This window comes from Pongo pygmaeus, chromosome 15 (genome assembly GCF_028885625.2).
Source record: "Pongo pygmaeus isolate AG05252 chromosome 15, NHGRI_mPonPyg2-v2.0_pri, whole genome shotgun sequence".
Lineage (NCBI taxonomy): Eukaryota > Metazoa > Chordata > Mammalia > Primates > Hominidae > Pongo > Pongo pygmaeus.
This window is the reverse complement of record NC_072388.2, coordinates 103,731,566-103,747,216: the sequence shown is the minus strand read 5'-3', so window position 1 is coordinate 103,747,216 and position 15,651 is coordinate 103,731,566. Positions and strand designations below refer to the sequence as shown.

The following is a 15,651-nucleotide window of genomic DNA, read 5'->3' as shown; positions in this document are numbered from 1 at the left end:
CACCCTCCCCATCTCTTCGAGGATGACCTCTGTCCCAGTCCCTTGGACCCCGACTCCTCCACGATCTGGCCCCTCCCCTCATACATTGCATTCCGGGACCCCCGCAAAGGAATCACTTCAGCCTGGACTGCAAGCTGCACTCCTACACCTCACTATGGGCACCTTGGGGGTGTCCTCCAACACCCCCCGCCCCACCCGCTCTCTCCTGGCCTCCTTTCTTTCGAGCTGATGAGGAACTGGGGACGCAGAGTCGGCCTGTGTGAGGCCCGTACAGGTGGCTCCCGCAGTCTTTAGCGGCACAGGGTCGGTCTCCCCAGGCCGACCTGCTAAAATTCCCGCATGTCCCGCAGGCCGCCCTTCTCTGGCTTGGCCAGGACCAGCCCCTGGACCCCGGGCTCCTAGCCCGCGCGCACCAGGAGCTGTCCGCGGTGCTGACCGCAGGCACTTCCCGTGCTCTGCCGATGCGCACGCGTCCCGGGAGGGGCGCGCCGGACCCGCCGGCGCCGCCACTGCGCAGCCTCCCGCGGCCTCCCCGCTCGGCGCAGCTCCCCGCGGCCTCCCCGCCGCCGCTCTCGCCCGGGCCGGCCATGGCGCTCAACAATTTCCTTTTCGCGCAATGCGCCTGCTACTTCTTGGCCTTCCTGTTCAGCTTCGTGGTGGTGGTCCCGCTGTCCGAGAATGGCCACGACTTCCGCGGCCGCTGCCTGCTCTTCACCGAGGGCATGTGGCTGAGCGCCAACCTCACGGTGCAGGAGCGCGAGCGCTTCACGGTGCAGGAGTGGGGCCCGCCCGCCGCCTGCCGCTTCAGCCTGCTCGCCAGCCTCCTGTCTCTGCTGCTGGCCGCCGCGCACGCCTGGCGCACGCTCTTCTTCCTCTGCAAGGGACACGAGGGGTAAGTGGGGGCCGCTCCCGGCGCGGCGCCCCTTCCATGCCCACAGCGCCCCCAGACCCGCCTCCCCAGGGAGGCGCGCGAGTCCCTCCGTCTCTCCGGCAGCTCCGAGGCCCTCAAATGTCACCAATCGGCCCTCACCCCCTCCACGCAGACTGCCCTTTGTCCACACACACATCCAGGGACCATGACGACCACCGGTCCTGCGTACAAGGCCAGTGCCTCCCCTCTCCAAGTGCGCATCACCTCCCGCTTCCGGGCATCTGCCCCCTTGGGTTGCAGATGTTGCACCGTCATCACCCAGCAGGCCTGGACCTTCCTGGGTCGGCTCAGCCAGGGCACACTCGCCAGGACCGGCGACAACTCCCAGCCCAGTCTAGGGCTTGCACTGGGCTCTCCAGGCCCCAGTGACAGGGCGTACTGGGGAGCCCCACCCAGCACCATCGCCCTGGGAAAGGGACGGCAGACGGCTGTCTGGAGGGGAGCCACCCAGGCCCACCTCGAGCTCAGGCCTTGGATGGGGAGCGTGGAGAGAGACTGCAGGGCCAGGGCTGTGCCTTGTGGACTCAGCGCCTTCCTCCTCCTGGCCTGCATTTTCCTCTTTCTCTTTCCTGCTCCGGCTGGATACTGGAGCCCATACAACCTGGTTCACCTGGGGTGCGGTGACACCCTTAGCCAGTGGCGCCCTGGGGGCCCTCTGGGGGCCCCCCCACTCCCTCTGCAGGCGCTCTCTGTGAATCCACCCACCCCCTCTGTGAATCCACCCACCCCCTCTGTGAATCCACCCACCCCTCTGTGAATCCACCCACCCCCTCTGTGAATCCACCCACCCCCTCTGTGAATCCACCCACCCCCTCTGTGGATCCACCCACCCCCTCTGTGGATCCACCCACCCCCTCTGTGGGCCCTCCCACCCCCTCTGTGAATCCACCCACCCCCTCTGTGGGCCCACCCACTCCCCTGGCTGAGGCCTGCTGTGCCCAGGAGCAGCCCGAGGTCCTGCAGAGGTTCCGGGAGAGCACTCATGAAACCCAGGCTCCTCCCAAACTCTGCCCTCACCGCCATCCTTTGTTGTAGGTTTTCACTTCCTGCTGCAGGTGGGAGATGAGAAGAGCTCAGAGGGGTGCGGGTGGCAGGAGTGGGAAGGCCCTCCTGTTGCCCACCCCCTGTGAGCCCACCGCTTGGTTTTGGCTGAGAGAGGGGCCAGAGAGGGGCCAGAGAGGGGAAGAAGAGGGGCTTCAGGGAGAAGGGAGGGAGCCAGGACTATGCCAAGTGGGGCTGCAAAATCTGGAGGAGGGGTGAGAATCCCAGCGCCTGTGGGTAGGAGTGCCCTGGGGCTGCTGCAGCACAGTTGCACCAAATGGACTTAAACCCACTTGTCCCACCACCCTCTGCCTCTGTCCTCACAGGGCGTCTTCTCTCTGCTTCTCTGTCCTCCCTCTTTTTACAGGGACACCAGTCACTGGATTCAGGCCCACTCTAAACTCAGGGAGATATCCTGAGATCCAGAGCTTAATTACACCTTCAAAGATGCTATTTCCAAATAAAGTCACAGTCACGGGTACCAGGGATGGGACTTGGGCATATCTTTCGGGGGACACCATTCAACCCACAACACTAAGGTTCTGGATGGGGGTCAGTAGCAAGCTGGCTGTCAGCCTGGGAGGACCCAGGTACCGTGGGGCCATGGGTCCAAATTGTGTGGCTGGAGTCCTGCTCAAGATGGGGTCAGGCCGGGCGCAGGGTGGTGTCCTGCTCATTTGCAGCCGTCCTCCTTCCCTCAGCTCACTCCAGGGCTGGTGTCCCAAGAAGAGGCTTGAGATGTCATCTGCACCCATGTTGCCAAACCCGAGAGTTGCCCAGTCCATGCTGTGCATGCAGGGCAGGCGGGTGGAAGCCTCCCTGAATGAGATAGGTGTGAAGAGGGAGTGGGACAGCCAGCAAGTAGGGTCAGCCTCCCAACGTTTGAGGTCCCTTTAGTCTGGGAAGCTGAGGGTGAAGGGTGCAGGCCAGGTGGGGCCACAGTTGGTTCATTGCTCATGCACATCTTCCCCGCCTTCTGGGTGTCCCTCAGGGTGCCTGTGGTCCAGCTGGGGCTGACAGAGGGTGGCTCTCTAGATAGGACCCAGCTATGTTGTCAGAGTGATGCGAGATTTTATAGGGGGTTCCACCAGAAGCTGGGGGACAGGGAGAGGGGAGAAAAGAGCCCAGAGCTTGCAAGACAGGAGTCCAGGTCGCACAGGGTATGGTCTATTTCGCACACACTGGGCAGCAGACCCAGGGACACCGTAACAGCAGCTCTGCCTCTCGCCGTCTCACGGAAGGTGTCTGTCTGTCAGCCGTGGCAAACTGCCAGCACCGTCTCCTTCCAAAGGCAGAAAACAGATTCCTGGGGAGTCTGCAGGCCTTCCCAGCACTCTTGGTGGTGTTCCATCCTCCCAAGGGGTGGAGCCGGCTGGGATGCAGGCCGGCTGTGTAGCCTCTGCTGCAGCCCTGCTGACCGGCCCATATGGGATTTAGGAAGCCTTAGATGACCTGGTGTGCTCAGGGCCTGTGGGGGTTAGGATGAGGGTTAGGGTTGTCGAGGGGGGCTGCATTGTGGAGGCTCATCATGGCCTTGACCCCACTGGAGGTCAGGTCCGGGCAGCTCCTGCTGTCAGGGAGGGGCCTGTGGTGGAGCACTTCAGGTTCAGCCCCTTTGCTTCAGTTCAGGGGTTCACCAATCCTCCCACCACTGACCTCCGCCCAGCCTGCTCTTTTCCAGGGACATCTGGTGCCCGTGTCCTTCTTGACCATCAGGAATCAGTGGCTCAGTTCACATGGTCATGTGGCCACCTGTCCCCAACCTCATGCACTGCACAGTCCATTGGCAGACAGCTTGTGCGTTGACATCTGTCAATCATGTCAGCACTCCATTGAGTTCTGATTGTAGGTGAAGGTTAACGCTCTCAAGAGCCATCTCAGGCCATGGGTCCCCACCCTAGCGGACCCTACCCTAGGGGACCCATGGCTGGGTGAAGCCAAGGCAGACATGCACCTTATTCATCTCTGTGTCATTAGGGTTGAGCACAGGGGATGGTGCATAGGAGTCCCCAGATAATGTTTGTTGAATGACTGACAGAAAGATGCCTGGGGCCTGAGGCCTGCTGCCTTGTGGTCACTCACCTGGCCCTGCTACCTGTGGAGACTCAGTTATCTGGCCAACGGGTCCACCCTTCAGACTTGCCATGTCAGGAAGTTCTGGACCCCTGGGAAGATTGGGTCTGCAGGGTCCAGCGATAGAGCAGCCAATTCCAACTCAATTGTTGGTCCAGCTGCATAGACTAGGTGAGCAAGTGCCGGGTAGGTAAAGGGGACTCAGGACCAGCCAAGGGGCTGAGACAGGCCTTTACGGGGAGCTCATGTGGTAGACAAGGGCTCTCAGGGCCATCGACGGCCACTGGACGTCCAGCCCATGGAGGATCCCGCTGACCCCATCAGACTCTGGCTGCTAGAGGTCTGGGCCTGGTTAGGACAGCACATGCTCTAATCCTCTAAAGGGGACTCCACCTTCAGGGGCCACCCAGCTGCTCTCCCACCAGTGTGAGGGCAGGGCCTGTTTGAGGTCTGCTTGAGGGGCACATGGCAGGTCCAGAGCCTGTGGAGCAGAGGCCGTGTGTCTCAGGTGCCAGCTTCCTCTTCCTACAGGGGTGTCTTTCGTGCAGAGTCCGGGCCCTGAGAGCTCGTGCCCAGAAGTGTGAAAATTAGTCTGGGGGGTAGCTTTTTGCAGAGGGGTGTCATCTTGATGCTCCATTATTGGCTGCTGAGTGAATGAGTGAATGAATGAATGAATGAATGAATGAATGGATGAATGAATGAATGGATGAATGAATGAATGGATGAATGAATGAATGGAATGGCACCTGTGCTTCAGAAGGGCTTGCCATTTCGGGGCAGAAGCTTTTGCTGAGGCAGCCGTGGGCCTGGGGCAGCTGTACCGAGGGAGCATTGAGCACGTGGGCTGGCAGCAGTTTGTGGTTGGCGGGCCAGAGGGGTGCTGCGTTAAACGCATCTGCCTGCCCGTGCCGGCGCTGAGCCTTCACATTGCTGGGCTTTCCAGGACAGCGGTCACCATGGAGATGGCACATCCTGGCAGGGCACCCTGAGCGGCAGTGAAGAGAGACAGGGTTAACCCTGTGTGTGCCGAGCTCCTGTTCCTTACCACTGGCCTGGCCTGGCCTTGGTGAGGGAGGGGCTGGGTGGCCCTGTGACCTCTGGGGAGCTGGATCCGGGGATGCTCTGGACGCATCCAATTCTTCAACGACCTGGACAGCCTGGGCAGGATCCCTGGAAACCGACCAGAAAGGAATGAGAGGAGCAGACCGAGGCTGTCAGCTGGCAGCGGCCCCAGCCTGGGGTCCCTTCCCTATCTCGTGGGGAACCCCTCGATCTGGTCATGGGAGAAGACTCCAAAATCGGGCCCATTTCATAGGGATGAGGCTGGATGTTTGAAGTCTCCAGATAATTGGCTTTTCTGTCTGTTGGAGGTTGTGTTGTGGCCCACACTAAGCAGTGGGAAGGGGACAGTGGGTCACCTGGGCCCAGAGCCTCTGCCGTATCTCAGGTGCACTGGGCCAGGTATTTGCAGGCACCAGGGTCTTTCGGGGAGACCTTGCCCTTAGGGAGCCCGGCCACACAGGGAAGCTTAGGCCGTGCACATGCCTGTCTAGAATTCGGTATACTATAGATGTGGAGGGTGCTGCCCCACCCTCCCGAGGGGGATTAGGATGTGGCACTGGGTAACGGGCCCTAGCCCAGCCTCCTCTCTGCACTGTGGTCAGCCTGGCCCTCCAGGGAGGTCTCTGGGATGGCCTGTCAGGGAAGTCTAGGAATGCCAGGTGCCGGAGGGTGCTCCTGCCAGACCGGGTCCCTGGGAGGACCGCAGGAGGGTTGTCCAGCAGGTGGAGGAGTGGATGTGCCCCGTGGGAGCCTGGCAAGGGGCTGTCCCCTGCCCCTACTCCAGCACCATCCAGTGGGCCAGGTTTGGTGAGTCTCAGAGCTGTCATACATGGCACTGGCTCCATCCACCCTGCCCAAGCCTGAATCATCGTGTGCTAGTGTCTCCCGCCTGCTCTTCAGAGTGCATCTCCTTCTCCATTCTCTGTCTGGAGGCTGAAAGGGGTGGACCATGGCAATGGCCCCTTGCTTCCTTGCCTCTGGCTGTGGAGCTGACCCTGGCCACGCCTCGCCACCACTTCCTCCTTGGCTGGGGCGGAGCAGCTGGTCCAAGACTGCAGAGGTGGGGCGGGCTTACTGTGCTCCGCTCTGTGGCTATAGGCCCCTGGCCCCTCATTTGTACCCCCAGGCCAGATGGATTTTGGGGTTCAGAACTGTGTCCTCAGGGTCCCAGCAGCAGCAGATGGCTCACCCAAGGAAGGGTAATTGAAGGAGGGCTGGTTGACAACAGATGAAGTTGTGGGGTTCCTGGGGTCAGTGGAGGTGGTGCTGTTCCCATCCCTGGCTAACGGGACCTGGACGGGTGGGTCACCTGGAGAGGAGCAGTGACTTTCAGTGGAGGGACCTGGTAGCAAATCCCTACCTTGCTGTCTCGCCCTCCCACCCCATTGCCCAAACCCAGCCGGAAGCCAGAGGGCATGGGGTCATTGGCATGGTCCACCCCTTTCAGCCTCCAGACAGAGAATGGAGAAGGAGACGCACTCTGAAGAGCAGGCGGGAGACACTGGCACACGGTGATTCAGGCTTGGGCAGGGCGGATGGAGCCAGTCCCATGTATGGCAGCTCTGAGACTCACAGCACACTGGGCCGGAGAGGGACTGAGAATGGCCCCACGCCCATCCGGGCAAACTTTTGCCGCTGCTCTTTCTGTCTTCAGAGAGCTTTGGATGTGGCACTGAGATGGGGGTTGTGGCTTGTCTACTGGCACACGGTACCCACCCTCCAGCCATCTTTGGCCATGAGGCCTGGGCAGAGGCTCGGTCACCCCCCACGCGTACGTGTGTGAGTCCTGCTGGTCCCGCCCTCGTTGTTGTGATTGTTGGGATCACAGCCTATGGCTTTAAGAGTGTCCCTGTGTCCTCTCCCCTTGTCTGGGACTCCTTGGGGTGGCTCAAGCCCTCCCGTTCCTGGGGGGTCGTTCTGCTGTCAGCCCAGCAGTCACCAACACAGTGTGGCCGGGACTGGGGCCAGTGGACGGGTTCCTTGGAGGCACCAGATGTTACAAAGCAGCCTGGTGCCACCTGCTCTGAGTTGGGCGCTGTGGCCTGGGTTTATCCTCAGCGCGTTGGCTGGGGCACCTCCCGGGGCCAGGACTTTGTCTTTTGTATCACTCTGCCCTCTGTGCCCAGCACAGGGTGAGCAGGTGCTCAGAAAGTGCCTGCTGAATGAATGAACAGACAATGCGCTGGCCTCCACTTTGCCTCATCAGCAGCTGCCAAGTTCGGATGATGGTGGCGTTGATGTTTTCTTGGCTGAGATTCCAGGGAGACCTTGTTTATTAAATGATCACTGTGAAGCTGTTTCCGTGGGTCACCTCCCTTAGATCCAGTGTGCTGACAGCACGCAGGCTAACATCAAGCCTGCTGGCAGGTGAGAGGCGGGAGCAGCCCCTTCTCAGCCATCCTGCTAGTGCTGGTGTCTGCCCGTGAGGGAGTCCCCCGTCGGGGCTCCCACTGGAGGGACAGTCCCTATCCCTACTCCCTGTCCCTACCCCCCGGAGCCTCTGTGTGCATTCTAGGCTGAGCCCACCCCAGGCCCATTCGAGGGACTTTGAATCTTGATGGAGCAATTCAGAGATGGTGGATGTTTGCAGGCCAGGCAGGAGGGCCGGGTGGGGTGGGTGTCCCGACCACGTGCCCGGTATCCTCAGAAGAGGAAACACGAGCATCCTCTGAAAGCCATGGCCGTGTGTGCCCTGGCAGAGGCCTCAGACCCCTGGGGCAGTGTGGCCCAGCCCGAAGCGAGCTCCTTCCTCATGGCCCTGCCTCCTGCGCTCCCCATGCTCTGGCCCTGGTTGGATGGGCCCAGTCACAGCCTGGCCTTTTAAGTTTAAATGGATGAACCAGAGCCGGCCCATCAAGCAAGCCCTACCAGGGGTCCAGGCCACGCGCTGATGACCTGCGGGTGAATGGATGCTCTCGGCACCACAGGCTGGGGGCTTGTAAACAACGGGCATTTACTGCTCACACTTCTGGAGGCTGGAGGTCTGGGATCCAGGCTGGGATCCAGGTTCGATGCCTGCTGAGGGCCCGTTCCTCTTGCTGTGTCCTTATCTTCTGGGAGCTCGGTGGGGTCTCTTCTAGGAGGGCACTCATTTCATTCATGAGGCTTCACCCTCAAGACCTCCTCTCATCCCAGAGGCCCCCCTTTCTAACCCCTCAGCAGACTGCAACATATGGATTTGGGGGGACACAAGCACCTGGGCCAGAGCTGCTGGTGACTGTGGCTGGGCGGCTTTGGAAGGATGTCATTCATTTCCACCCTGGGTGCAGCCTCTTTTATGAAATGGTGGGGACCAGGGTTCCAGGTCCTGGGTCTTTGGGAAGGTGTGACCTGCAGCCCAGGGGGGCACACGGAGCTGCCCTAGGGACCACAGGAAGGGGGAACAACTCCTTGAGGCCCCACAGGGCCCAACCCAGGAATCCTGAGGGTCTGGGGGGTGCTGCTGGTGGGGGTCGCCCGGGAGGTGGTGTCCAGTGAGCCTGCCCCTCCTGTCTCTGGCTGCAGCTTGGTGGAGGTCGCCCAGAAGGTGGCATCCAGTGAGCCTGCCCCTCCTGTTTCTGGCTGCAGCCTGGGGGCAGGGGTCGCCTGGGAGGTGGTGTCCAGTGAGCCTGCCCCTCCTGTCTCTGGCTGCAGCTTTGTTGGGGGGTCGCCTAGGAGATGGTGTCCAGTGAGCCTGCCCCTCTTGTCTCTGGCTGCAGCTCCTTCTTCTCCGCCTTCCTGAACCTCCTGGTCAGCGCCTTCGTGGTCTTCGTGGTCTTCATTGCCAGCACCATCGTGAGTGTGGGCTTCACCATGTGGTGCGACACCATCACCGAGAAGGGCACCGTGCCCCACAGGTGCGCCCGCCCCACCCACCTCGGCCTCGGCCCACCTCCCCGGAAGATCCCTTGACACCCTGCCCTGCTCTGGGTGATCTTCCCACCTGCTCTGGGTGACTTCCAGGAGTCTGCGGTCCCTGGTCCCACTGTGCCCCTGCCTGTGCATACCTGGGCAGCCCCTTCCCTGAGACCCACCCCGCAATGTCAGACACCTTCCCGCTCTAGGAGCCGGCAGCATCACACGTCACACACGAGCGATCATCCCTAGGGCTGGATACGGCTGGGGGTGGCTCCAGGTGGTCAGACTCCAGATGCCCTGTCCTTGCCACCAGGGCTTGGATGACAGATCCCATGCAGCATGGCCCCGGGCCATGGTGGGGGGCTCGGTGTGGCCACACGGCTGGAGACCCTAGGGCTCTGTCCTGTGCTGGCTGCATGGGAGAGCCCAGGGAGCATTAGGCTCAGGGCTTTGGTTCCTATGGTGGGGGGTTTGGAAGATGGTGGAGGGGACGGGGATGGTGAAGAACAAGAGCAGAGGAAGCTTCTGGTAGGGTGAGGGTCAGCTCCCAGGCGGGTTGGGGATGGAGGCCTTTGAGCCATGGTGGTCCCTCTGGGATCTTAGCAGGGGCATCATCTGGCTTGTGGAGGGCCCCAGAGTGGAGCACGGTGACTGCCTGCCCCCCACAGTGGGATGCCCAGCCCTGAGGGGCACCATCCAGTGCCCCAGGCCAAAACCCTGGAAGACAGGAACCCTCCAGAGTTTCCACGTTCTTCCTTTAAGCAAACCCAGACCTGAAACCCCAGCATCTGCAATAGATGCAGCAAAGCCGAAGGGGCTCCCTGCCTGTCTGTTCCGTGCCTCCACCCTGGGGTACCTGGAGCACAAACCAGAGGAAAGCAGAAGCACCTGGGTGTGTGGCCCTGCAGGGCCTCCTGTGCTGGGCTGTGCCCTGTGCCTCATCCTGCACTGTCCCAGTTCTGCCTGCTGGCTCGGGCCACCTTCTTCCCAAGAGTATGGGCAACCCCTCGTACACACGCAAAGTTTCCTTGGCCTCATGGACACTGTTTCCAGCCCTTCAGCCCCTCCAGGGATTTGGGGCCGCTGGGCCCCCTCTTTCTGGCACCCTGCTCCTGTCAATGTGTCCTGGTTTCATGTTTTATGTTGGGGGTGCAGGACACCTACCAGGAGCCCAGGCCTGGCTCACTCCTAGGCCCTCCAATGCCCACTGCTTCCTCAGATGCCTCTGTGATGGGGGCAGAGCTTCTGGGCAGCGTTGGTGGGGACGCCACCTCCATCTCTGTCTGGCTGAGGCAGCCGTGCATCTCCTACCTCTGAGACCCCGTGATCCTCAGAGTGTGAAGCATGGGGGGCAGAGGGTCTAGGAGGGCAGAGGCGGAGCTGGCATCTTCCGGTCGTCCAGGGCCAGGACAGGGAGGGGCCTGGAGGTTTCCTTCCCCCAAGGCTGTCCTGCTCCATGGAGGAGGCATCGAGGCTAACCCTCTGTGCTGTCCCCAGAGACTCCTTGCTGCCCCCCAACCATTGTAGGGCAAAGCTCGTGGCTCTCTGGCCAGCGGCTCAGCCATGTCCTGCACTGGCTGTCCTGGTGGTCACCTTCCACCCTACGTCCTTCTGTTTTAGTTGTGAAGAGCTCCAGGACATCGACTTGGAGCTGGGCGTGGACAACTCTGCCTTCTATGATCAGTTTGCAATTGCCCAGGTAGGGGGCTCTGGGCAAGAAGGGAGGCTTGCAGTGCTGGGAGGGGGCCATTTACTGCTGGACGTTTGCTGAGCTCTCCCCCATCCAGAGGAGGAGGCAGGCTCCTGTGTAGATAAGGTAGTTAGCAACGGGACCAGGCAGTGGGAGCAGTCGGGAAGGCTTCCTGCAGGAGGTGGGGGAGAGCTGGGCTTTTGTAGGTGGGTTTGGGGAGGAGATGGCCACAGTGAGTTAGAATCAGGAAGTGGCAAGGCCCTGGGGTCTGGGGTGGGAAGTGTGGGGGTGTGGGGGGAGGTGGTGCTAGAAACGAAACCAGGCATCAGATCCCGGGGGTCCAGTGTAGGGACAAGGGCTTTGGACTTTGGTGCTGGCGCTAGGTGGGCCTGTTCAGATCAGTGCTGGAGGTTTAGAGATGTCCCCTAGCCAGGGGGAAGCTGATACAGAGTCCAAGGAAGGAGGCAGAGGATCCCACTTGTGAATTCAGATTTGCCACCCTGCCCTTGTATAAGCTGCTTCCCCCGCCCCCCAGGAGACTTGGTGGGGGGCCATGGTGGCCCCCACTCTGAGGGACGCTATTTGCTGAAATGCAGACATGTGGGGACACATCAGTGGTCTGTGAGGGCTGCAGGGGGAACCCTGGAATTGGGTTTGCCCCTTGAAATCTGCAGGTTTGCCCCAGACGGAGATGATGCAGATGAGGGGTGCCGGGTAGGGGTGGCTGAGACCAGACACCTGGCTCCTGCCAGCACTGATCAGGGCCTGCCAGCTTCAGGTCCAATTCTGGACCCCAGACTGGCCTCTGAAGGCCCTTGCTGGCCGTGGCTGGCCTGAGAACGCTTCTCCTGGCCAGGAGCCCTCCAAGGGTGCTGGACATGGGTGGGCCTGAATGCTCTTTGCCGAGATGAACTGGATCTGTCAAAGACACCTTTGTGCAAATTTAGTGAGTGGAAGAGGCCTCAGGCCTAATTTGTGCCAGTTGGATTAAGGTGTGAGTGCAGTCTGATGACAAACACGCTCAAATGAGAATCAGCTTAATGTGGCTCAGGCCTGGTTCTGATTAAATTGTTTCTCCTTCAACTGTTTGGAAACAGCGGCTAAAGGTCAATTTATTCCGGTGGTTGGAGGAGCCTCCGCTGTTTACCTGCCCTCCTTAGAGCCGACAGGCCCGAGCTGCTGGAGGAGAAAGCACTCGCCACTGGCCACTGCCCCTCCCCAGGGCCTCTGGCTGGCCTGGAGTGAGGGTTGGTCTGAGTGCCCGGGGCTTTTGCACCAGAGTGGGTTCCGGGAGGGCCACAGGTGCTGGAAAACGATGCTGGCTGCAGGAAGGAACTCAGAAGCTTGATCTTGGGCAGGGTCTTCAGGAGCTGGCCCTGCCCCGTGTCCCCGGCCTCCTCCTTCCTCTGAGTCCCGTCCTTTCCCTGCAGAGCAGAGCTTGGAGGCCGGTGGGAGGGGGTTGTGCTGACAGTGGCCCCCCAACGGCCTCTGACCCTGCCCCTGCCCTCTGTGCAGTTTGGCCTGTGGGCCTCATGGCTGGCCTGGCTGGCCATCACCACGCTGGCCTTCCTGAAGGTCTACCACAACTACCGTCAGGAGGACCTGCTGGACAGCCTGATCCACGAGAAGGAGCTGCTGCTGGCCCGGCCGTCCCCACGCACCTCCTTCCAAGAGGAGAAGAGCGCCGTCATTTAGGCACAGCGCAGGCAGGGGGAGCTGGCCCCTGACCTCCCTGCTGCGCTTGGGGGCACGGGCCTGCCTGGGGAAGCAGCTGGGGGGCTCTGCCTGGGCCCTGACCACATGCAGCCCTGCGTGTGTCCCCTCGACACCACGTGTAGTGAGGTGAGCGCCCCAGTGCCCACCTGTGAGCCTAGCAGTGGACTGGGTGAGTGCCGGCTCCCTGATGAGGATGGTGCAGAGAGACTATGGGTGTGGGGCGGAGGAGGGGGGCACCTCCAGGCCTCACACAGGGCCCCATGGCTGTCCCAGTAGGACCTGACTGGCCAGCCTATGTGGAGGGCATCCAGATTATCTCCCCCAACCCTGGCCGGATGCTGTCTCCATGCCAGCTGGCCCAGGGGTGGCCAGACGTCACTCAGCCCTGAACGAATTCTGCATGAATTCTGCCATCCAGGCAGAGGCTACGTGTGGGGAGGAGCTCACGGCGCCTTCCAGCCTCTGGCCCCAGGTTGGCCCCCTTCCCAGCTGAGTCCCCCTCCTGGATGGGTGCCATAGGACTGGGAGACCCTGTGGCCAGGCTCAGGGAGGCTTCTGAGGCCTGTGAGCTCACCCCACTGTGTGTGGGTCCTGTCTGTGCTTCGCTGAGGGTCAGGAACATGGTCATCTGGGCTCCACAGAGTCGGGGGTATCATCTGGTTGGGGATTTTGGGGGCACACGTACAACACAGAGGATTGGGCCAGGAGCCATGGCAGGGGTCTGTGTGTGGGTGAGTATGGGAGGATGTGATTGTGAGTGCCTTTGTGCATGGGAGGGTGTGATTGTGTATGTGAGAGATGTGACTGAGTGTGCATGTGCAGGTGTGACTGAGTGCATGTGAGAGTGTGTGCATGTGAGGGTGTGACTGTGTGCATGTGAGAGTGACTGTGCATGTGAGGGTGTGACTGAGTGTGCATGTGCAGGTGTGACTGAGTGCATGTGAGAGTGACTGTGGGCATGTGAGGGTGTGACAGAGTGTGCATGTGAGGGTGTGACTGTGCATGTGAGGGTGTGACTGAGTGTGCATGTGAGGGTGTGAGTGTGCATGTGAGGGTGTGACTGTGCATGTGAGGGTGTGACTGAGTGTGCATGTGAAGGTGTGACTGAGTGTGCATGTGAGGGTGTGACTGTGCATGTGAGGGTGTGACTGAGTGTGCATGTGAGGGTGTGACAGAGTGTGCATGTGAGGGTGTGACTGTGCATGTGAGGGTGTGACTTGAGTGTGCATGTGAAGGTGTGACTGTGCATGTGAAGGTGTGACTGAGTGCATGTGCAGGTGTGACTGTGTGCATGTGAGGGTGTGACTGAGTGTGCATGTGAAGGTGTGACTGAGTGTGCATGTGAGGGTGTGACTGTGCATGTGAGGGTGTGACTGAGTGTGCATGTGAGGGTGTGACTGAGTGTGCATGTGAGGGTGTGACTGTGCATGTGAAGGTGTGACTGACTGTGCATGTGAAGGTGTGACTGAGTGCATGTGCAGGTGTGACTGTGTGCATGTGAGGGTGTGACTGAGTGTGCATGTGAAGGTGTGACTGAGTGTGCATGTGAGGGTGTGACTGAGTGTGCATGTGAGGGTGTGACTGAGTGTGCATGTAAGGGTGTGAGTGTGCATGTGAAGGTGTGACTGACTCTGCATGTGAAGGTGTGACTGCATGTGAGGGTGTGACTGAGTGTGCATGTGAGGGTGTGAGTGTGCATGTGAGGGTGTGTGTGCATGTGAGGGTGTGACTGTGCATGTGAGGGTGTGACTGAGTGTGCATGTGAAGGTGTGACTGTGCATGTGAGGGTGTGACTGAGTGTGCATGTGAGGGTGTGACTGTGCATGTGAGGGTGTGACTGAGTGTGCATGTGAGGGTGTGACTGTGCATGTGAGGGTGTGACTGAGTGTGCATGTGAGGGTGTGACTGTGCATGTGAGGGTGTGACTGAGTGTGCATGTGAGGGTGTAACTGAGTGTGCATGTGAGGGTGTAACTGAGTGTGCATGTGAGGGTGTGACTGTTGTGCATGTGAAGGCTTGATTGTGAGTGTGCCTGGGAGGATGTGAGTGTGAGGGTGTGACTGCCTGTGACATGAGCGTGCATGTATGTGAGTGTGAGGAGGAATGTGTAGGTGTGAGGGCCTAGGCAGGTGTGTCTGCAGTTTGTGCAGCATGTGCGTGAGTAAGTGCATGTGAATGTGCATTTGTTGCATGTGAGCATGTGCACGCCTGTGCGTGTGCATGTGCGTGTGAGCATTGTGTGCGTGATGGGTGCCTTGGGTGCTGTGTGGACAGCCCCTCTGCCCCTCCCATGGGCTCCCGCGCCCAGCATTTACCTGAGAGAGGAGGGAGCTGCCTTCCCATTCTGCAGAGTCTGTGTGCTGAGGCCCCACAGAGGCAAGTGGAGGAGCTGGGATGTGAACCTGGGACGCCAGGGTAGGGGGCTGCTTGGCTGTGGACCCTGCCCCTCAGGAAAGCCCAGGGTACACCTCCAGAGGACTCGTTCCGGGGCGGGGGCAGGGGCGGGGGGCCTCCCCACCCAGGGCTCGATGAGGGGCTGTCCGTTTCTTGGCTCGAGTGCTGCCAAGTGCTCCCTGCTGCTGCGCTCACCTTCCTAGGGAGAGGTGAGCCCCTGGCTCCCTGTGTTTGTGACCCACCCTGTCCACCATCAGCAGCTGGCTTGTGTCTCTGGGTGGCTGGGCACCAGCCTCCTGGAGACCACGTGCCTGGGTCCACATGGAGGGTCCTGGTGGGGGCATCATCCTGGGTCCCGGGAGTGAGGCTGGCAGGTGACCAGTCAGGCTGTGGCGAGGGCAGGTGCCCATCAGGGGTGTCAAGGCCAGGGGGATCGAGGCTCTGGAAGCTCAAGGGGGCTCTGGCCTTGGGGACCAGCTGAATTTCCAGCTGGCAGCCAGGTCCTCGAGGGAAGGAGTTTGGACAGAATCCGAGGCCCCTTAAGCTGATGGGGTCCCCTGTCTCCCCTGCCAGCCCTGACCCACTGGACATGGGGACTCTTTCCAGTCCGAAGAGCTCCTTGTCTGTGTCCCCAGCAGAAGGTGGGGTGGCTCCTGCCTCACCCTCTGCCCAGCCCTGATCCAGGCCACAGCCATCTAGGGCCCCGGAAGGAGGGGCAGGAGGCAGGGGTGGCTTCTGGAACCTGAGGGTTGGCCCCGGTTGGGTCTGTCCTTGGGGGCTGCACTGCTGGATCCCAGGAGCTGGTCTGGAACAGCCCCATGGCCAGGGTGACGGAAATCCTCGTGCGGCATGCAGACACAGACCCACCCCGGACTGGGCTGTCCCCGGAGCCCAGACACATCGCTCT

General features: G+C 60.8%; 1 protein-coding gene across 10 annotated transcripts; it reads left to right on the top strand.

The window, feature by feature from the left end:
• Positions 1-540: 540 nt before the first annotated feature.
• On the top strand, positions 541-14,053 carry TMEM179 (transmembrane protein 179). 10 transcript variants are annotated; one of them, XM_063652086.1, is made up of 7 exons: positions 541-892; positions 8,806-8,943; positions 10,565-10,643; positions 12,150-13,516; positions 13,586-13,627; positions 13,674-13,765; positions 13,832-14,050. In XM_063652086.1, the coding sequence occupies exons 1-4, from the start codon at positions 588-590 to the stop codon at positions 12,327-12,329; spliced, it is 702 nt and encodes a 233-aa protein (XP_063508156.1). In that variant the 5' UTR covers positions 541-587; the 3' UTR covers positions 12,330-13,516; positions 13,586-13,627; positions 13,674-13,765; positions 13,832-14,050. The 10 variants fall into 10 exon arrangements, with proteins under 10 accessions (XP_063508156.1, XP_054305273.1, XP_054305280.1 ...); XM_054449298.1 differs by lacking the exon at positions 13,586-13,627 and having other exon boundaries at positions 12,150-13,585; positions 13,628-13,765; positions 13,832-14,053; XM_054449305.2 differs by lacking the exon at positions 13,586-13,627 and having other exon boundaries at positions 12,150-13,448; positions 13,628-13,765.
• Positions 14,054-15,651: the final 1,598 nt, after the last annotated feature.